Source organism: Citrus clementina, unplaced genomic scaffold, assembly GCF_000493195.1.
Source record: "Citrus clementina cultivar Clemenules unplaced genomic scaffold, Citrus_clementina_v1.0 scaffold_1, whole genome shotgun sequence".
Classification (NCBI taxonomy): domain Eukaryota; kingdom Viridiplantae; phylum Streptophyta; class Magnoliopsida; order Sapindales; family Rutaceae; genus Citrus; species Citrus x clementina.
The window spans coordinates 26,791,557-26,813,364 of NW_006263303.1; the positions used below are offsets into that span (position 1 = coordinate 26,791,557).

General features: G+C 34.5%; 3 protein-coding genes across 5 annotated transcripts; 2 read left to right on the plus strand and 1 right to left on the minus strand.

Annotated features, from left to right (window-relative positions):
- Positions 1-3,406: 3,406 nt before the first annotated feature.
- LOC18056025 (pentatricopeptide repeat-containing protein At2g13600) lies at positions 3,407-5,240 on the minus strand. The gene has a single exon (XM_024178390.1). It carries the CDS (start codon positions 5,219-5,221, stop codon positions 3,452-3,454), a length of 1,770 nt encoding a protein of 589 aa, XP_024034158.1. The 5' UTR covers positions 5,222-5,240; the 3' UTR covers positions 3,407-3,451.
- Positions 5,241-10,593: 5,353 nt separating this feature from the next.
- Positions 10,594-18,427, plus strand: LOC18056026 (subtilisin-like protease SBT2.6). 2 transcript variants are annotated; one of them, XM_006453208.2, is made up of 11 exons: positions 10,594-11,001; positions 11,760-11,974; positions 13,053-13,197; positions 13,329-13,723; positions 14,114-14,209; positions 14,307-14,379; positions 14,935-15,220; positions 16,104-16,429; positions 16,948-17,215; positions 17,375-17,656; positions 17,745-18,427. In XM_006453208.2, the coding sequence occupies exons 2-11, from the start codon at positions 11,799-11,801 to the stop codon at positions 18,149-18,151; spliced, it is 2,454 nt and encodes an 817-aa protein (XP_006453271.1). In that variant the 5' UTR covers positions 10,594-11,001; positions 11,760-11,798; the 3' UTR covers positions 18,152-18,427. The 2 variants fall into 2 exon arrangements, with proteins under 2 accessions (XP_006453271.1, XP_024033317.1); XM_024177549.1 differs by lacking the exon at positions 10,594-11,001 and adding an exon at positions 11,359-11,412.
- A 294-nt stretch (positions 18,428-18,721) lies between these two features.
- Positions 18,722-21,753, plus strand: LOC18056027. 2 transcript variants are annotated; one of them, XM_024178457.1, is made up of 7 exons: positions 18,722-18,786; positions 19,224-19,317; positions 19,702-19,821; positions 19,914-19,992; positions 20,336-20,422; positions 21,038-21,100; positions 21,349-21,751. In XM_024178457.1, exons 2-7 carry the CDS (start codon positions 19,262-19,264, stop codon positions 21,424-21,426), a joined length of 483 nt encoding a protein of 160 aa, XP_024034225.1. In that variant the 5' UTR covers positions 18,722-18,786; positions 19,224-19,261; the 3' UTR covers positions 21,427-21,751. The 2 variants fall into 2 exon arrangements, with proteins under 2 accessions (XP_024034225.1, XP_024034226.1); XM_024178458.1 differs by having other exon boundaries at positions 18,729-18,786; positions 19,139-19,317; positions 21,349-21,753.
- Positions 21,754-21,808: the final 55 nt, after the last annotated feature.

Here is a 21,808-nt window from a genome sequence, read left to right on the forward strand (position 1 = left end):
TTGCAAAAGGAGTGACCCATAAAGGCATAGCATGTTACATGCATCACTATTTTTGTTTGCATGTTATGAATTAGTGGTCTTTAATTTGGATTTATCTGGGGAATGATTTGATGTGGCACACAAGACAACCATATCCTTCTTCATTATCTCTCCGTCATAAACATTTTTGACCTTTTAATATTTTGAGATCTATTTGCATGGTTCCTTTCCCAATAACTTTTTTATATGTATATACATATTCTCCCAAATCCTAATCATTGTATTTTCAATCTCTTACGAGATCTTTGTTTCTTTCATTAGCTAATTTGCTGCCAAATTCAAAAGGAGCCCATTATGCTGGCACTAGAATTTTTTATGAAATAATTTCATGCTTCTAGATATAAGCAGATCGAACCAAAAGCTCGAATCACTTGCTTCAAATTGTTTCTACAATTCATTGATTCCACCAGATTAGTCAATCCGCTTGTATACGTGGCGGGATTTCCAAATTCTTATCATTGTTTGGTTTCGTTATTTGATTTGGCGGGCGGGTAGGGCGGTGCCTCCGTCCTCAGAACAATTAATATTTTTTTTGAAAAACCTCAGAACAATTAGTTAAGAATACGTAACTCTCTCAAATTATCATTAAGGTTATGTTACAAGTGACTAGATAAAGCTCCATTATGATCGAATGAGACAAGAGTGCTCTTACCTATATTAAATTCAATCCTCTTGGATTACCAAGCGCCTGATATCATCATTGTTTTATTTAATCATATATATATATATATAATATCATTGTTTTATTTAATGCATGGACAGCAACGAGTCTCAATCGAATCACATATTAGGCATCAAGTGCAACCAAATGATATTCCCATATTATAATTTAGATACGTGACATATGGAGACTTATAACATGTTAATTGTGAATTTGACGAAATCTTAATATAATTTTTTTCCCGTAATAAAAAAAAGTCAATTAAAACGAATAAAATATGATCATTTAATGATAATTAGGTTCAGGTTGTGGAGTTCGATCGATATCAGCCCTAATGGTGCGATATTTATAGCTTTAATTAACGATGAGGTCTTCGGTTCGAGGCTTAATTAACTAAAATTTTCGATTTGAGACTTGAGAATACAGCTGCGTTAAATACTTGTTGAGAGAGTTTTGCCGCCCTAATGGTCATACTCAGCTCGAATCTAGATTAATCAAGACCTAATGTAATCACCAAATAATTTAATACATCAAAAAAAAAAATTAATGACGAGTCAAAGTTTCCAAAGTGCTTTGGCATGCAATTTGGCACCACCACCCCCAATAAACATGGCCGTTCCGTATTTCATTTTTCTTTGTCTTGAATGAAAAAGACTTGTTTTGTTGAATCCGCACGATTTTTTTGTCCTCTCCCCTAAAACTCAAAGAATACATGACAGAGAAAGTTATCAAAGTTAATACGAAACATCCATGGCCATATTCAATACTCTTCTACACTGGAAGACTTTATTAACATTTTTTTTTTTAATTATCAATCTTCACATATTACAATTTTTCCATTACGCGTGGGTCATAGCATCCACTCGATTACTTGCGAAGAAGGCCGGGCAGGCTGGCTGGTTTTGTTTGTTATAATAATCTTTCTACTTGTAATTTTAATTTTGGTTGTTTTGAAGGCCTACATTTGACTAAAATAAACCCCCAAAAAAAATAATGTTCAACGTCCAAGAATTACAAGGAATATAGCAAAAGTGCATAATAGATTTCTTTTCTTCGTTTTAAAAATATCAAAACAACAAGCGAGTGGTCATGAAGAGAATGGAGTAAAGAAGATGGCAACAAATAAGTTAATTAACTAAGTTTTATTTAATTTACGGTGGGGACACCAAAACCAAATACATAAAATATGAAGTGAGGGAAACTTGTAAAATGATTCCAGTGAAAGCGAAATAAAATTTATATTTAGACTCTTAGATAAACATGATTATTCTTACGTTAATTTCCTTTTGACCATATAATTAATTACGTCTAGACTCAAATAGAAAATTACCATTTACCTTTTAAATGGAAAATTTGTCCCATACATATTATATGCTGCTCACTTTTTGTCTTCGAAATATATATACATATATAGCCAATAATCCCACCTCAAAATGAGTGGAAAAGGAATAAAAATAAATAGTAACCAATTTAATTTTTTTTTATCTAATTGCTTTTCTTTGACCTAAACAGGAAAAAAAAAAAAAAACTCCCCGCACTAAAAGATTTGGGGTCCATGGAATGACTGAAAAAGAGAGGATTATACAAGAAAATGCGAAATGCTTATATATATTTAATCCAATAAGATTCAGCACAAGAAAAGAAAACAGGCAGGGACAGCTATGGGAACCAAAATTAAAAGTATTTTTAAACCTGTAATTAGTTCTCGGAGAGTGTGTTTATTTAAAGTGAAAACAACAAGCATGACACCGACGATTGATTTAAGACCAATCAAATGTGGCTGCGATTCGAAAGGTCCAACACAATCAACACCCATGTGGAGTTTGTGACTACAATTTGGTAGGCAATTGTAGGGACCCCCAACTCCGATCAACCAACAAGGCATTCGCTTATCGAGATTATTTGCTTCACAGCCCACAATTTCTTTGCAATCATCTTTTTATTTTTCTTCTAATTTTTTTTTTCTCAAATTTTGAAATATTCGGATGTAACCAAGGTTCAAGTATCGTAGGTGGCCCAAAACATTTTTCACGATTCAAGGGTTCATTAAAAATCTAAATCTATACAATTAAGAGGATAAATGGCAAAATCTACTCATACTTAAAAATCGCTCCCTTTGCTGCATGCGACGGATTGACACGTGAGTAAGTTGGCTTATCTAAGGAAGTTGAGTACTTGAAATCAGATTATATCTCAAAAAATTTTACAAAATCAATTAAAGCTAATGTTACAATTTGTCTTTAATACTATAATCAAACTTTTACTGATATCAGAACAAGAATGCGGTTTCCTTTACTAATTTTGCAATTTATTTTCACCTAAAGCGTCTAGTTTCTTTCCCAATATAATGCTGAAGGAGGTGGGCTCGCTGGGTTTCATTAATTCCTAATCTCTTATATTGATCTTGTTGTCGTTCGTCTGTAATTTGCATGGTTTGTTCGGTTCGTGCTCTTTTTTTTCATCATTAGAAATCATAATTACTTTAAATTAAATTAACATATCTTAAAACTTCATCAACAGCCACCGCAGGATACACGCTCACACATATCAAATTTACTTTTCTTCGCTTAAATGTTCCACCTGGATACATAGAAATTAATTATTGATATTGGGTTGTCCATTTTACTTTTGCTTTTTGGCATTACAGCTAGAATGAATGTGATTTATACGAATGAGTTTATACGATTAATTTGTGACTCTAGCGATTTAAAAAAAAAATTGCTCCTCTTTACATATGGTGATGTTTTTTGTCTAACTTAAATGGCTTAAACAGACTTCACCTGCGGCCAAGCTTAAAGTTTTGAGCATGTAATTTATCTCTTCAATCTTAGAATGAGAAAATTCAGCTACCGTAAATTTTTCAAAAGTTCCTTGCACTTCAATCATACTATAGCTAGGCTCCTTTTTCAAGCCGCTATCTTTCAACATCTTTCTTGCCCCTGCAACATCTCCCCACATGCCATCTGAAGCATATAAGTTTGACAACAGAACATAAGGTGATGTAGTCGTAGGTTGCAGATGGAATAGCTGTTTAGCCAATCGTTCGCCAATGACAACATCTCTACGTAGCCGGCATGCTGAAAGCAAGGTCCCTAAAACAATTGGATCTTGCCCAAGTGGGAACTTTTTCGTGTACTCTTCTGCCTTGAGTAATTTGCCTGCCCGTCCCAATAAATCTATAAGACATGTAAAATGTTCTATGTCAGGGGAGATACCATAGGTTTTTTCCATAGAATTGAAGTAAGCTTCGCCCTCCTTCACTAGCCCTGCATGATTGCAAGCGGTTAAAAGTCCGATAAATGTAACTGAGTCTGGCTTTATCCCCGTTGCTTTCATCTGCTCAAAAAGTTTTAGTGCCGACCCTCCCAGACCATGATTTGCGTGTGCAGCAATGATGGTGTTCCACGAGACAACATTGCGATAGAGCATTTCGTTAAATAATTTGTATGAACAGCTAATCAAACCACATTTAGCGTACATGTTCACAAGGGCATTACCAACTCCCACATCTTGATTGAGCCTCATTCTGATTAGGTGAGCATGAATTTGCTTGCCATGTTGAACTGAAGCAAGTCCGGCACAGGCAGCAAGAATACTAGCAAAAGTAAAGTCATCGGGTCTCTCACCATGATTGTTTGACATCTCTTTGAAAACGCTCAAACCCTTTTCATAATCCACACAATGAGAGCAAGCAGCGATAAATGTGTTCCATGATATCAAGTCTTTCCCTTCAATCAATCTGAAGGCCTTCTCTGTTTCTCCTATCAAATTGAATTTTGAATACAAAGCCATTATCGTATTACCAACAAAAGGGTTTGACTCAAGTTTACCCTTTACGGCGAGGCAATGCAATATCATTCCCTTGCGCAAATCATTTGAAACAGAACAAATCTCCAACCCTCCAGCAAAACTAAACCGATCGGGCAGAAGACCTTGTCGGAGCATAAGTTTGAACACTTCGAATCCCTTTTCAGGCTGTTGGTTTTCCACGAACCCAGCAATTAATGCATTAAAAGAGACCAAGTTAGGTTCAAATGCTTCACCATAGACAAGCAAGGCATCACTAGAATATCCAACTTTCATATACATAGAAATGAGCGAGTTGCCAACAAACGAGATTGATGCATATCCAAATTTCAAAGAGTAAGCATGAATCTGTTGTCCTTTCACTAGTGACTGAATGCCAGCACAGGCACTTATGGCACTGGCAAATATGTACTCATTGGGCAAGAGGTGCATTTGAGAAAAAAGTTCAAGTGCCAATAAGTGTTCCCCGGCCTGGTGATGACCAGAAATCATGGCGGACCAAGATACAAGGTTTCTTTCGGACATTTCGTCAAACACTTTACGAGCTAAGATCATCTCGCCACATTTTGCATACAAGTTGAGGACATGGTTAGACACAATGACATCAGGTTGAATACCCATCTTCAAAACAGCAGCATGGAGTGAAATACCTTGCTGCAATGCCTTAGTCTTGGAGCAATGATGCAAGAGTGAGCTAATAGATTTTGCCATCATTTAAAAAGAATTATCATCCCAGCAAATAGTATAATGCATACTTCACACTCCTAGCAAGTAACAATGATAATATTGCATAAAATAACTGTTCATAAGTCATAACTTTGGAAAATGTTACCTGTAACTATGTGTGTTAAAAAGCTTTTAATTGTGGCACATAAAATGTTATATATAATTTTTTTTTTAATGAGAGCTCTTATTTTTCTCTAACATATTTTTGAACCGTGAAATTTAATAAAATAAAATTTTAATATTATTAAACTGTACGGTATAATAATACATCCGCAACAAAAGAAAAAATGAAGAAACCCGCACTTAAGATTGAATATATATATATATATATATATATATATATAATAGCTCTGTTTAAATTTTGTAAGATGGATTGCATACAGCTGCGGACCGATTGAGAGAGTACGTGATTAACTGGGCTCGGAATGTGGGCCTTGCCCCAGCTTGCTCAGTGTCTCCAAATTTTCAGCCCAAAACTTCATTTCGGTTAACTAGGCCTGGACTAACGGAAATAATACAAAGTGAAGTGAAGTGAAATACAGTTCCTGTGAATTTGATTTTAGGATGCCATTTAAGCCTCCATTTTAATTGTCAACTTAAAAAGACAATAACAAAGAGCCAAAAAAATCCATAAATTGCGGTGGAAAGCCCTAACAACCACGCAGCTGTTTCAATGAAGTGATGATGATCGTGATTCATCAAATCCTAAAAGCTTTAAAAGCAAACAAAAAGATGGGATAATAGAGGATGATTTGGTTTCTATCAATCAACAAAAAAGTCCAAAGTCTTTTTTTTTTCTAATTTTCTTCGGATTGACTATTACCTTTCCTCCCCTTTTTAACCCAAAAGATGAAAAATAGGATGATCCACCGCTTATGTTCCTTTTTTCAACACAATGATCAGTGCAAATCATTTTCACCAAAAAAATTCACCCACCAAGCTAGCACGGGATCTGTGATTTTCCTATTTAACAGAAAACTCAATCAAGAAAGTAGCCATTTGTAAAATCCTTTTTTTTTATATATATATATATATCTTAATCTTAATTGCATCAAGCAAGGTTAATAGTGACCATCCATTGAATTTTTTCGTTAGTTAGAAACTTGCGTCTCTTTTTCTTACTACTTTTTCTATCTTTCATAGTTGCGTCCCACTTCATAATTACATGTCACTTTAAATTCTAAGCATTCATTATACTACTCGCCTTCAATAATGTTTCACTCTCTGATCGACCGGGTAACCGATCGGATAAATAGTAAAATATATGAAATTTTATAACATTAGTATTTAGATTAGTATTATTGTTAGGAGAAATTCTAGAATATATTTGTTGTATTACAACCAATTAATGCATGCATGACATGTGTAATTGAGCTCAATACAACCACCACTTGCATGATAGTTTACAAAATAAATGCAAATATATCATGACATTATTTGCTGTTGTATGACTAACATAATACAACAAATGTATTCTAGAATTTCTCTATTGTTAAATATTATCATTTAAGGCAACAAATGGACTTAAGGGGTTTTTTTTTGGCTTATTTGATGTATTGAAATTAGGAGTGTTCGCGGATTGAATTTTGCAGATTAGACATCAATTCATATCCGATCCATGATTTTGCATATTATAAATTTTTAATCTAATCCAATCCACGGATTGATGAAATTCAATCAAAATCCAATACATACGTCTGCGCATACAATGCGGTTTTGACCCAATCTATATCTAATCTACTATTTTGCTGATTGGGTTGAGGCTTAAAATTTTTAATCATGTCTTATCCACGAACTAGCTAAATAAATAAAATTTAATATAAAAATAATTTTACTACTGATCAAATTCCAAATCAAATAAGATTTAAATAAATAAATTGTTTAAATAAAGCTATAATACATTTAAAGTTTCAAAATATAACACAACAAAAAGAAAAAAATCTCATTTGTTTAGATTAATTCATGAAAATTAATTACTTAGGAAGTTATATTTTTATTTTATATTATTATCAGATAAAATATAGTATAGTGTTAATATAATTATATTTTAACTTATCTACGGATTAAGCGGATCAGATTGGATTTTAAACACCCATAATGAAAATGGTACTTTATGACTATGACAGATTAATACAAACGAAGCCACACAGTACTTGATTTTAAGTTTCGGGAAAAAAAAAAGTTCTCGTATAATATTTATCTTGAGGTGTAATTGACAGTTTGCATTTTAGTGCATTACATTGGATTAAAATATGCTTCTTACACTAACCTATATTTGATCGAAATTTTTAGTTGCATTATACAACATTAAAAACTTAATTGTCATATTTAGACTACTATCTATGGTTTACAAAACTCACCGTTTCACTAATGTTTTAACCTTATTTATCAATTTCAGACTAAATTGGTGGCTGCGTCGCTACTCGCTACCCACATGCTATATGCTATAGCCAAGCCCAAGACACAGACAATAATACAAAGAACTCAGCATCAATTTTATAAGCTAGGGAAGCTTTTCGGTGACGTGTGAATGCGATGCATGTGGAATCTCGAAAATCATTTATCGGCCAGTGAAATGGTCGCACTCTTAACTCACATGTGGTGTATAAACGTAGCGACAATTGTGGTGGGGGCGACCCTCACATGCATCTTCTTCGATAGCCACCGTTGGGTTGTTTGACAACGCCAATGATCACTCCATCCAAAAATACTGCGTCCTTTTGAAAATCATGCATGCACATTCGGCACCGATAATTTCTTCTTTCTTCTTTTCCCATTTTTATGCAATATTTATTTTCTTCTATTATGTGATCCAATTTAACCTGCCATTCAATCAAAACAAGTTGCGAGTTTTGATTGACATTAATTTGCTCATTGAAAATGACTTTAGATTGCTGTCCTTTTCTTTGGTTTGCAAATTTGATATACCCAAATAAAACGAATGACAAAGCGATTTTCATTTGCTTTTATGGTAAGCAATTCTATAAAAGTTCATGGGATTAACTTACGATGAGAAGTTATCGACGGTCTTAAATTTATTTTATTATCTAAGTAGTTATTTTCAATTATTTTACGGCTCGTATATAAGTTTGATTTTAAAACCACTTAAAAATTTAAGAACCTGTCTCATATTCAAAAAATGATTGCTTCAATCTTATATTGTTAATCCAATAACTATTATCAGTTGAAATAAGAACTTTTTCTATCAAATTACACGTATAATATATGATAAAATAGGGAGTAAATTAATGAAACAACAACACGTGATAACGTGACTCACCAAGTCACCATTCGCAAATTCTCTTATGATATTTTCATTTTCATAGTTGTATAATTTCGACTAACAACTCTATGTCTAAAAAATACAAAATGTGATAAATTATCAATCTTAATAATGGGTTATACAACTTATTATTTAGTATCCTTAGAAAAATTGTTATCTAATATTGAAAAAAAAATGTAGAGGAGCGTAAAATAAATGTCCTTGTGGGTTGTTTGCTTTTGTTTCTACTTGTGCGGTATTTAAATTCTAGCTTCTGTTGTTTAGCCTTCGGATTTATTCTATTTTATCTGGCGGTGGTCGTCCCGTGGATAGAGTTTATGCACAAGCTTTTTAATAGCACTTAAAAATTTAAGAACCTGTCTAATACTCAAAAAATGATTACTTCAATCTTATGTTGTTAATCCAATAACTATTATCAGTCGAAAAAAGAACTTTTTTTATCAAATTACACGTATAATATATGATAAAGTATGTAGTAAATTAATGAAACAACATTACGTGATAACGTGACTCACCAAGTCTCCATTCAGAAATTCTCTTCCAACATTTTCACTTTCATAATTGTATAATTTTGACTAAACAACTCTATGTATGAAAAATGCAAAATATGATAAATTATCAATCTTAATAACGGATTATACAACTTATTATTTAGTGTGCTTAGAAAAATTGTTATTTAATATTTATAAAAGAAAGTAGAGGAGCGTATAATGAATGTCCTTGAGGGTTGTTCGTTTTTGTTTCTACTTGTACGGTATTTAAATTTTAGCTTTTGTTGTTCAGCCTTCAGATTTATCCCATTTTTGTCTGCCCGTGGTCTTCCCATGGACATAGTTTATGCATAGGCTTGTCATCTCTATAAATTAGTTGTTGCTAAAATATTTCTTTTTTTTTTTAAAAAAAATCAAAAGTCTTATTTATTTTATACATAAACTTAAAGATTATTACTATGGCCGGTAATAAGATATGATTTTGGAAGAGAAATTAAGTGATTGTTAATCATAATTAAATTGACACTCAAATACTCTTTTAGTTTGCTTTGAATTTATCTCAAGAAAATAACACAAAATAAAGAATTATTCAAAAAAATTGACCTACATTAGCTGTATATTTTATTTGTGGCTTCTACATTATTTATTCTATGAACTCGATTATACACCATTGTATAAATCTTAAAAAAATAGAATCTGATGATATATTTAATATCCTTAAATAATTGAAAAATCATATCAAAAGAGACTTTAATGTCTGACTGCCATTTTCCTTCTAATTTATTTCAAGTATCCATTTAGATCGCACAACCCAACCATTGGAATTTGGAATGAAGTTGTTGTTATGATGATATTAATAGAAGAAATCAGTGATTATCAGAAGAAAACAAGTGTGGGTTGGAGTGTACGCGTTTTCTTACTTTTGACTATTCGAAATGTCAATAAACTTGTATGCACTCATTCGATCGTTAGCTTTAAATCTTCAAAAAGTAACCTAAGAAAAATTAGGCCTAATCACTCAATCTAGCTAGCATCTATCTTTTAGATTTTGCCTTCTAGAATAATCAACCTTTATTATACTCATCGTATGATATAACACCCTCACGCTCTTACATAAAAATCTCAATTTTTTGTAATCGATTACAAGTCTTTTTTTTTTTTCGCTTTTCTAATAATTATTTTATTTTATTTTATCTTGAACGTGTGATGTTTTATATACAATACAAACAATTATGTACCATTAAACAAAACTTTTGTGGTGTGATGAAAAACTTAAAAAAAAGTGTAAACTTGGGGTGGGCCGGGTCGGGCCCGGTCCTCATGTGCTGTCCGTAATTGGAACCAGAAATCAAATCGAGGCTAATATTGTCATTTCGGCTGAAACGCCCCACAGCTTGCGCGCGAATTTTTCCCGTCTTCCATCTCTCTGACTCTGTTAACCTGAAAAGAAGATTAAAAAAAAAATAAAAATCTGTAATTAATCAGGCATTAATTGACGGATACCAAAATGATAAAGAAAAATAAATACGTAATAATTAAATCACGTATACTTCTTATAATTTTATTATATGTTATAATGATTTGTCTATCACTTCTCCATCATCTTCGGCTCCTTGTCTGAAAATCCCAATAAAGGAATTCACAAAATTATTATTATTATTTTAAAATAAATCAGTTTTATATATAAAAGGAAACCCTAACTACCTACCTCGCACTAAACTCACTCACTCTCACTCTTAATACACAGTAAACACTCAACAATATTTTTTTTTTTACTTTCTCTCTCTTAATAAAGCATCCAAATGTGATTCGTTAGATCTCTGTTTCTCATTTTCTGTAATAAGCTTAGGCTCGCATTTTCCTTTAACAAAGAGAGATCCACTGAAACGGCAAATGTGAATGCCGTTTTGTGTGTTGTACTGTATGATCGGGTTGTCTGCTTTGACTGAATACTGATCGTGTTACTGAAGCTTTTCCTTGATTCGTTTTAGCGTGTGAGTTAAACTATGTTGCTTTGGCTTTTTTTTTTTTTTTTTTTTTTTTTCCCTTTTTTGTTTGTTTGAAGTGATGATCTTCTTTACTGGCTGAAATGTGAATGGGACCGTTGTTATTCTTTACTTGGATCGTTGATTAAAGCAGCTTTTTTTTTTTTTTCAAATTTTTGGTTTATTTTATATGCTGCCATATGATTTTGCCGATTGAAGATTTGAACTTGAAGGAGTTTTTTATGAATGAATCATATAGCATTTATTTATTTATACATGTGTCACTTGCTCATTGTTGTTGTTGCTAATAAAAAGTGCTTCTCGTTGGTGATCAAAAGTGCTTTCATCTCTCGGATTCATACTTGAACAATCAGTTTGTTCTTCTAAAATCAGCGTGTATCTGCTGTGCTGTTCGTTCAAGTATGTATCCAGCAATCTGATCGTCTTCCAAGTTTTTTTTAATTATTATTATTATTGTTTATTTTATTTTACCTGTAAAAGAATGGATGGATTAGTCTGTTATTTAGTTGGTATGGATTTTGACGAGTTCAGGTGTGAAATGATAATTTTTTTTCCCTTGTATAATTTTTATTAATTTTTAAACTCAGAAATCTCTCCTGGGATGCAGTGGGTTTGAGATTCAATTTTTAGTTTAAAATATTAACTTTAGTCAAACTTTAAGCTTAAGTAATCAGCTGTATTATTGATATGGTCATTTTCATTGTATACTGGGTTCCAATTAACTGTTTGTTATTGCAATGGAACAGATCTTTTGGGCTGCTTAGATTGGCGCTTGATCAGCAAAAATGATTGCAGCTGAATTTTTGTGTATATTTATTGTGTTATTCACCATTTTCATTCTTGGGAGAGCTGAGGTTTACATTGTCACAGTGGAAGGAGAGCCTATTATAAGTTACAGGGGTGGTGATAATGGTTTTGAAGCTACTGCCGTGGAATCCGATGAGAAGATTGACACCACCAGGTATTGGCGACATCATCCACTGAATTCTTTGTCATCACTTTCGGCTTTTTGTAGCCAGCTTGATATGTCTGAACACTTTTTAATAATCCAACCAATGGTATATTGAATTGAACTTTTTTTGAGTGGGGCCTTGGCTAACGACATATCTTTCCTGAAAATGATATTTTTCTTGGTCAATAAATAACAATGTCTAGTGTTGGATTTTTGAATTGACTTTATGTGGCCTTCGGTTATGCTACATTTGTTTACTGGCAAGCTCATGGAAAACAAGTCAAAGCTGGCTGTTGTGGAATTGAATGTGGAACTGTCAAAGTCTAGATTAAAACCAAACCCAGAAATTCAAGCCTTGTTCACCAGCGTGTTTATTAATTTTACCTGGTCCTTTGATGTTCATTGCTATGTAGTAATTAGATGATATTCATCGAGTTTACATGTTAATTGTTAATTAGATTGTATTCACTGAGTTTTTATCAGCCTTTCCAATCTATGGGCACAACCTTTCGATTAGCTGTGACACTCTACTTTCGCACAATTAAGCTCAAGTTTTAAAGAATTATTGCCGTTTTTTAATGTAAAATTTATGGTAATGACTAAGAAGTAAAAGTATGTTTTGCGGACTAGCATAAACAACTCTGATGTGCACATTCTGTAAGTTACCACATGCTTTGGGAGCAGTAATAGAAATATATTCAGATTGTGAACAACATATCCTTCTGTTGAAATATTTACTTATCTTGTGATGTTTGTTAGGAAAATTTTATAATGTTCTGCTATCAATAAAGGAGTAATGCTATTCTTATTGAAAAACATTTTTACTCGTGCATGGATGTGAAAATTTATACATTGAACATGCATCCTAAATGTTTATGTGGCACCTTCACCGTATTTAAAAATATGGGTGTTCTCATTCCACAATCACTATTTATATTTCCTGGTTGAATAATTAAGCTTCTTTTTTCATTATCACATACCCCTTAACACTTGTGATCTGTATGCCCCCTCAAAAATAAACAAGTGCAATGTATTATTGAAAATTTTGTTTTATTACTTACTCTCTTGGCATTGGTGATTCTTTCAGTGAATTGGTCACATCCTATGCCCGTCATCTTGAAAAGAAACATGACATGCTTCTTGGGCTTCTATTTGAGCGTGATACTTACAAAAAGCTCTACAGCTATAAACACCTTATAAATGGTTTTGCAGTTCACATTACCCCTGACCAGGTGAAAGTGGTGAAAGATTCTAATTCTTATGCTTCCTATTTGAATCATTTTTACTAATAAAACAGTTTATCATTTATTGATATTCATTCATTTTGCATTCTAATTGTGACACTGTCCCACTATATTAGTAGGCAGAAATCCTACAACGTGCCCCCGGCGTGAAATCTGTGGAAAGAGATTGGAAGGTGAGGAGACTTACGACACACACCCCTGAATTTTTGGGGCTACCTACTGGAGTATGGCCGACAGGAGGTGGCTTTGACAGGGCTGGTGAAGATATTGTCATAGGATTTGTAGATTCTGGAATTTATCCCCACCATCCAAGCTTTGGAAGCCACCACACTGACCCATATGGGCCTGTCCCCAAGTACAGGGGAAAATGTGAAGTTGATCCTGATACTAAAAGAAGCTTCTGCAATGGGAAGATTATTGGCGCCCAACATTTTGCAGAGGCTGCAATAGCAGCTCGGGCATTCAATCCTGCTGTTGATTTTGCTTCTCCTTTAGATGGTGATGGACATGGAAGGTTAGATACCACGTCATCCTTGAATATCAACGTCAAATTAAATCCCATGATACCATTTGCATTTCTTCCTGAAATGTAACCCCATGAAGGCGTGGATAAAATTCCCATGATACCATTTGCATTTCTTCCTGAAATGTAACCCCATGAAGGCGTGGATAAAATTTTTCATTTTCTTCTTCTTTTTTGAGACTTCTTTAATTCTTTAAGTTGGAAGTAGAAGGTAATCTGATCAGTGACTGTAGTATGATGTCATTTTTGTTCCTCTAACTGCTATAAAGAACATCTTGACAGGACCTTTAGATGCAGTATCCGTATTCTCTTTATATTTGGGCTAGACGTGTCATATTGAATGTCCCTTTTACACTGCCTTTTATGCTTTTTTGATGACAGTCATACAGCAGCTATTGCAGCTGGAAATAATGGTATTCCAGTAAGAATGCATGGCCATGAATTTGGGAGAGCAAGTGGGATGGCTCCCCGTGCCAGGTGGGGATTAATATAATGGCTACAATGCAATCAGATGTTCTGGTACAATCTCTTATTTTTTCAGAGATTTCTGAAAAGTGAAATTATTTTTCCTCAGGATTGCTGTATATAAGGCACTCTACAGGCTTTTTGGAGGCTTTGTAGCAGATGTGGTTGCTGCAATTGATCAGGTGTGTGGTTATCATTCATAGCAAGCAGGACATAAAAAATTATAAGATCCTACTGGTGTTATTTTTGTTTTTGCTGTGATATAGACCATGAGTGGTGGCTGGTCTGTAGGTCATCCATTTTCCCTTCCTTTGCATTGTCTACACATTCTGGATTTTTGATAGATAAGTCATTCCTGTAAAATATAGGCTGCTCATTGAAATTTGGGTAACAGTTTCTCGCTTAGATATTTTCTCCACAATCTGATGTAATCTACATTACGTAGACAAATCATCCTGCTTCTCTTTTTTGTTTGACTCCCTAAGAGAAAGTATTCCATATAATTTCTCTCTTCTTTTTCAAAATGAGAGATCTTTCTCTCTTTAATATTTATAAAGAAAGGGGGAAAAGGACAAATTGTTATAGTTGGCGTGGTAACCAGGTGCTGCTTTCCCTGCTATGCATATAATATGCACTTGTACATATTGGACAACGTGGCTTGCATTCTTTTTGGTTGTTTACATTGGTGGTTACATCTTCGAGCATTAATTTTAATTTGAGAAAACTTCTGTTAACAGGCTGTTCATGATGGTGTGGATATACTTAGCCTCTCCGTGGGGCCAAACAGTCCTCCAGCTACCACCAAGACCACATTTTTAAATCCTTTCGATGTTACGCTTCTTGCAGCTGTGAAAGCAGGTGTATTCGTTGCACAGGCAGCTGGAAATGGAGGTCCTTTCCCCAAAACTTTGGTATCTTACAGTCCATGGATAACAACTGTAGCAGCTGCAATTGATGACCGCAGATACAAAAACCATCTGAACCTGGGCAATGGAAAAATCTTAGCTGGAATTGGGTTGTCACGTAAGTTTATCATTTTCACTAGTTGTTTTCTTATGATATGATAACCTATGGAAGAGGCATTGCTAAACCTCCAGAAGACTGTTATGTAATAACATGAAACAGGTGGCTGATCTCGAAATTGTTAATGAACATGTAGTTCTTGTCCACTTGTTAATTGACATTGAGAAATAGAGGAATTGATAATAACGAAAAGCATCATTTGCTTGTTTCATGTCATTCTGTTTCTCTTTAATTCTTTATACATTTGACATTGTTAATCAATGCAGCTGCTTCATTTTTCCCCAGTTTTATTAGCTCCGTGTAGTCATAACTCAACATTTTTCTAGTGAATTCAAGTTTGACCGGTAGTTATGTTCTGTCGACTTAAGGTTTCACTATTTCATACTGTTCATCAGCAGACACACCCTTGCCGAGTTTCCTGTTGTTTTGGAACACCCTGGTGAGTTCAGGAGTCTCAATACCAAGAAGGATCTATGGATTTTTTACCATGTACTGAGCTGAATCTGGCTAAGAACTTAGTTCTAGAAATTCCTTGAACATTGTTCTTTTCAGCTTTTTGCCCTTTTTCTCTGATTGAATCATTGAAGATCAAAGATCACTAAACTTGATATCGACTCTGGACAGTTTCCAAGTCTTTTTCATGTTGAGTTGAGCTAGGTGATACCTCATCCATTCTTCTGGTGATTTTCATAGGTTTTCTGTTACAGATTGTTTCAATCTCCTTTGGTTTGTTGATTTATCCACACCACAAACACACAAATATGCACTTTTAATTATTTAATAGTTGGTTGTTGAATACTTGCGGTTAGTTGTCTGCTAGGGGCCCTTTTTTTCAGTTCAACATAGAGATTGCCCTGTCTAATTGATTGTTGAATACTTTCAGCTGCGACTCATGGAAATCGAACGTTTACCTTGGTTGCTGCAAATGATGTTCTTCTGGATTCTTCAGTAATGAAGTACAGCGCCTCAGACTGCCAGAGACCAGAAGTGTTAAACAAGAACTTGGTTGAGGGTAACATTCTTCTTTGCGGCTATTCCTTCAATTTTGTTACTGGTACTGCATCCATCAAGAAAGTTTCGGAGACAGCAAAGAGCCTTGGCGCAGCTGGATTTGTTCTTGCTGTAGAAAATGTTTCCCCAGGAACAAAATTTGATCCTGTTCCAGTTGGTATTCCTGGGATACTTATCACAGATGTCACGAAGTCAATGGTAAATAGCTGAACTCTTCTCATTTTGATTCATATTTTGATGTTGATAACTATCAATAACAAGATAGAGGCAAAGTTCGCACTATTCTCTAATGTTGGTAAAACTTGATCAGCAGCAGTACCATTGCTAAGTTGTTTACCATCTTCCATGTAGCATATATTTGTATAGTGCTGAAGATTGTGGCATGTAGTAACTACTGAGTGTTGATAGGCATAAGGTCGACTTGTAGTTTTTGAAGTATGAATTGGAATAAGAAAATATATATAAGGACTTAAAATGGAGCAAAAATTATATTACTGATCCTGCTTTATTCAATTAACTTTTGGTATGCCTCATTTGCAATCTTGATAATAACTATTCCATAGCTAAGTTTCTGCTCTCTTGTACCCCAGGAACCTCTTTTTTTCTTGGCTAACCACACCATCCCCTATCCCCTCACCTGACCTCTTGTCCATTTGTTTGCTCTGGCTTGTTCCTGATTCTTTTGTGTCCGGTGTTTGGGCAAATCTTTATTCTAGGATCTTGTAGACTACTACAACACCTCTACAACAAGAGACTGGACTGGACGAGTGAAAAGTTTTAAAGGTACAGGTACCATAGGAGATGGTTTGATGCCTATTCTCCATAAATCAGCACCGCAGGTGGCATTATTTTCTGCTCGAGGGCCCAATATAAAAGATTTCAGCTTCCAAGATGCAGATCTTCTCAAGCCAGACATTCTGGCTCCTGGCTCTCTCATTTGGGCCGCTTGGTCTCCAAATGGAACAGATGAAGCTAATTTTGTGGGTAAGTCTTGTAACATTTTAAGTTGTCTTCATGGCTATCAAATGCAAGAACTTAAACAGTGTGTCGATGAGAGAGGAATATGAAAATAATTTCTCACACTTATACAATATATGAAAAACTCTTGCATTCTAAGCTAAGCAGTTTGTTTGCTTTGAGCAGGAGAAGGATTTGCCTTGATATCTGGAACCAGTATGGCTGCACCACATATAGCCGGGATAGCTGCTCTTGTGAAGCAGAAGCACCCTTATTGGAGCCCAGCTGCTATAAAATCAGCATTGATGACCACAACAACGAAGTTGGACAGAGCAAGTAGGCCTCTTCAAGCACAACAATATTCTGAAACAGAAGCCATGAAGCTGGTTACAGCTACACCATTTGACTATGGGAGTGGCCATGTCAATCCAAGAGCTGCCTTGGATCCTGGACTCATATTTGATGCAGGTTTAATTCGTCTTTTAATAAATTTGTTTGACTTGTCTTGTCTTGCTCCTATTTACTTCCTAACTTCTCCAAATTTATTTTCTGACAGGTTACGTGGATTACTTGGGATTCTTGTGCACGACTCCCGGCATAGACATTCACGAGATAAGAAACTACACAAACCAACCCTGCAACTACTCAATGGGCCACCCGTATAATTTCAATACTCCGTCAATCACAGTCGCCCATCTTGTGAAGACTCAAGTAGTTACACGAACAGTCACAAATGTTGCCGAAGAAGAAACCTACTCGATGTCCGCCAGGATGCAACCAGCCATTGCCATTGAAGTCAACCCTCCAGCCATGACTCTGAAACCTGGTGCTTCACGGAAGTTCACTGTGACCCTCACTGTGAGATCGGTGACCGGCACGTACAGTTTTGGGGAAATTTGCATGAAAGGAAGTCGAGGGCACAAGGTAAATATCCCGGTGATAGCTCAGGGAAATTGGCGATGAATTGACTGATGAGATGCGTTGGGGTCAATGTTAGTTAAGTTGTATCGTTGTAATATTCTTTTGTAATCTGTGGTAATAAGATAGCTATAAGGCCAAATATATATGGTCTCAAATATATATGTGGAGTAGTTGTAAAGATAACAAGTACAAGGGGGAGACGCCTAGTTTCTTCCATTCATAAGTTTTGCTTATTAGTCTAGTAATTCGAGATAAATTGCTTCTTAATTCCCCTTTTATGATTTATGAGAAAAGGTTTCTTACATAGTGATCGCCAAAGCTTGTACTCTTGATCATTTTCAAATTCTTAACATTAATCCCGATGATATGGCGAAGAACCAATGAAGCAATCACAAACGTTAATCTGCTTGTAGAAGGGAAGCTGTGCATTCGGCATATATAGAATTATACACGTCTGTTTTTCTATCAAACCAAATATGTACGTCGAAACCCGTAAAGCTTAAACGACAACTCGTCTGTCTTAAATTAAATTAAATTAAAACGGTAAATTACATCCAAACCCCCAAAGTTTTCCATAAATATCGGAGACACCTCATGAACAAAATAAGTGGACTGGCCATTCTCGTCAGCTTTTCTCTTTTCAATATCAAACGATCCAAACGCAGCTTCTGTGACAGGTTCTTCTTAATCATATATCGAGTTTTTGGTCCTTGTGTTTGCTTGTTTTTATTGCATGGCTATAAATACTTCTTGTATTAAAATGCCGCTGCCTTTTACTTAATTTTCTCAGCAACCAAATGCAGTGTAAGCTTTGTTTTTAGTATTAACATTTCATTAAATGCTAATATGATCCGGGGTAGCTGCGTTCTATTATATAGAGAAATGGGTTTCTGTTGAAACTTGTAAAGAAGTGACCCTTATCCATTTGATATGTAACACATGGTTCATGTTCGATCAAATGTTTCAAATAATTTTCTCTATGACTGACACTCGTGTGTTGCGTGCCAATTGCTTGATGAAATGGTCCAGTTAGTTAATGGGAATTAATTAACAAGAGGCATGGATTTGAGCTTTTAACGCATGTATTTGTTACTCTTTTATTACCAACTTGCAGGATAATCGAAAATTTGATATCGTTTAGTGCTGAATTTGATGGAGGAGCATTCAATTTTTCACAGACTGATCAGTCATCTTCGTTCAACGTGCAAGTATGAACATTTTGTTTCCTTCTTTCTCCAAGAGTTTATAAATATTTTGATTTTTATTCTCATGGAGATACTGGTCGTTAATGCTTCAGGTCTTTTACTGTAATTATTGACCTCTTTTTATACACTTTTAAAAATTGACTATAAACTGTCTCTGAAATTCCACCTCCAAAATAAGTAATATATTTGAAATTTAGAATACATATCTGGAAAGAATGAGTACAAGCTCTATATCCAATATGAAATCTATCGTCTTTATAATGTAAGTCTACTTTTGGAAGAGATGTCTTCAAATTTGTTTATAATGTTGTTTGCAACTCAGTGCTATGTTAGTGTTCATCTCCTATATTGTTCATGAATTCACATGTCATTTTACAAAAATTCCAGGTATTACACTGGCTATCCGAAGGATCTTGGGCCATCTCGTGTTATTCATTTCACTTCAGAGCGTGAATTTGTCCATATCCTTCATCAAGGCTATCCTGTTGTAGTTGCATTTACTATTAGGTGATTTGGAATTGAGCAATCTTCCCTTCTCTATTTTTTGTTCTTTAATATTTCAAACTCTGTCGATCTAACCATTCATTTCTAATGATCAGGGGTAACCTCACCAAACACCTTGACCGAGTACTGGAAGAAGCTGCTGCTGAGTTTTATCCACATGTAAAATTTATGCGAGTAAGTGGTTTGTGCTTTTGTCATCTGCTGAAAGAGACTGTTCAGACAAGCATGATATAGATCATGAAACCCATGCACAATTTTATATGCGGTTTCAATGATAGATCTGAACCTGGTATCAGATTCTGCCACCTTGGGTAGTGCACACATTAAAGACTATCTTTAGTTAAGGCATATGATTGTCTCTTTTTGCATGCTATAGCTCCCCGTCAATCCCTCTTCTGCATTTCAAGTAATATGTGATCATCATTAAACACATGACAATTCTTATCTTCTGAAGCACTACTTTAGCATTCTTAAGTTTTTTTCTCATGATCTTTTGTTTTGGTGCTTGTTTTTCCAGGTTGAGTGTCCAAAATATCCTGGATTTTGTTTAACAAGGCAGAGGAAGGAATATCCATTCATCGAGATATTTCACAGTCCAGAACAAGTATTGTGACTCCTACCTGCATTTGATTTTCATATATATTGCTTGTCTCTACCTCACATCTTTGCCTCCATCAACAATCGGCTGGTTGAAAATGATCGAAGTGGCATATTGAGAATGGAGGAATAATTGTTCTCGAAAATTCATAAACTAAGCACTTGATGAAATTTAATACCGATTTCAATGAAGTTGACTTCTCTTTATGATGAAGAAAGTTTTTCAAAACAAAATCTTTTGTTTTATGTTTCTTATGAAATGAGCCCATATAACTTGCTTAAGTGTTTGAAAAATGTCATGCGTGAGTTGAATAATCTCCTAATACTTTGCTTTATATTTAGTTGCAGTAGTGCATCAATGATATGGATATGTCTATACAACTTGTGAAACAGAGGTTGAATGGTGCTTATTCGCTTATGCTTTTGGATTTTAATTTTTCATGCAAGGCGTACGCATTTATTCTCTAGCACCCTTTGTGACTGTAATTGTTCCCAATCTGTTCAACATGTCTTCCAAGCATTTGGCTGCCAGCTTGTCTTGTTGAAATGCTATGCCATGTTATTTACTGCTTAATGTGAGTTGAGATTCCCATTCAGTGATCTGTCTCCTTTTATGATGCAGGCAAGTACCCGAGAAAGGGGTGCTGATCCAAATATAACAAAGTACGCTGTTAAAGTTCTACCCGTAAGTTACTAGAACTTATTTTTCTTTTCCTTCATTGTGTTAGTATATAATAGGTTCTATAATCTCTTAATTTGTTTATTCTACTCTGTACTCGAGTTGGTTTTACCTTTACTTTTCTAAATAGGAAACCTCAAAGTTCTGTGGCAACAATTTTTCTTTAAATATCTGTTGTTTAAATCTGTTTTATTTTTGTTTACCCCAATGTAATTTTGTTTTTTCCCCTTGTTTCTGAATTCCCACGCATCCAGTTCAACTACGACCTCAGTGCATATGGATTTCGAGAATATTTCAAACGGCAGGGAATAAGGTCATCAGATCCCAAGTAAAGTTTGGTATATATATTAGAGAGTCCAGTCGGCTTCAAATTATATGGATTGAGACAACACTTTGTTTAGGTTGATTATCACAGTGCCGTTGCAATAAATCTATAATATGGCCTACGTCCGCACGGTTGATGCCCAAAAGTGGTTTTTTTTTTTTATTTTAAATTTTACATATATTTATATGAAATTTCATTAACACTTTCTATTTGTTAATATACATTACAGGTCTATTGATAGTTGCATTATAATTCTGCTAGGACTTGTCCGGTCAAGTTGTAGTCCATCCCCGAAATGAATTTGGATATAGTGTTATTTTTTTCTTTTACAGTTGTGATTGATAATTATTTGATAAGAATGTATATGTAGTAAAATATCTATCATAAAG

Bases quoted from the DNA above. Each gene is read 5' to 3' on its own strand.
- LOC18056025 (XM_024178390.1), bottom strand. From the start codon at position 5,221: ATGATGGCAAAATCTATTAGCTCACTCTTGCATCATTGCTCCAAGACT.
- LOC18056026 (XM_006453208.2), top strand. From the start codon at position 11,799: ATGATTGCAGCTGAATTTTTGTGTATATTTATTGTGTTATTCACCATT. The intron at 15,221-16,103 runs GTAAGTTTATCA...GAATACTTTCAG, and splicing joins AGCTGGAATTGGGTTGTCAC to CTGCGACTCATGGAAATCGA. The intron at 17,216-17,374 runs GTAAGTCTTGTA...TGCTTTGAGCAG, and splicing joins AGATGAAGCTAATTTTGTGG to GAGAAGGATTTGCCTTGATA.
- LOC18056027 (XM_024178457.1), top strand. From the start codon at position 19,262: ATGGAGGAGCATTCAATTTTTCACAGACTGATCAGTCATCTTCGTTCA. The intron at 19,318-19,701 runs GTATGAACATTT...CAAAAATTCCAG, and splicing joins CATCTTCGTTCAACGTGCAA to GTATTACACTGGCTATCCGA. The intron at 20,423-21,037 runs GTATTGTGACTC...TTTATGATGCAG, and splicing joins TATTTCACAGTCCAGAACAA to GCAAGTACCCGAGAAAGGGG.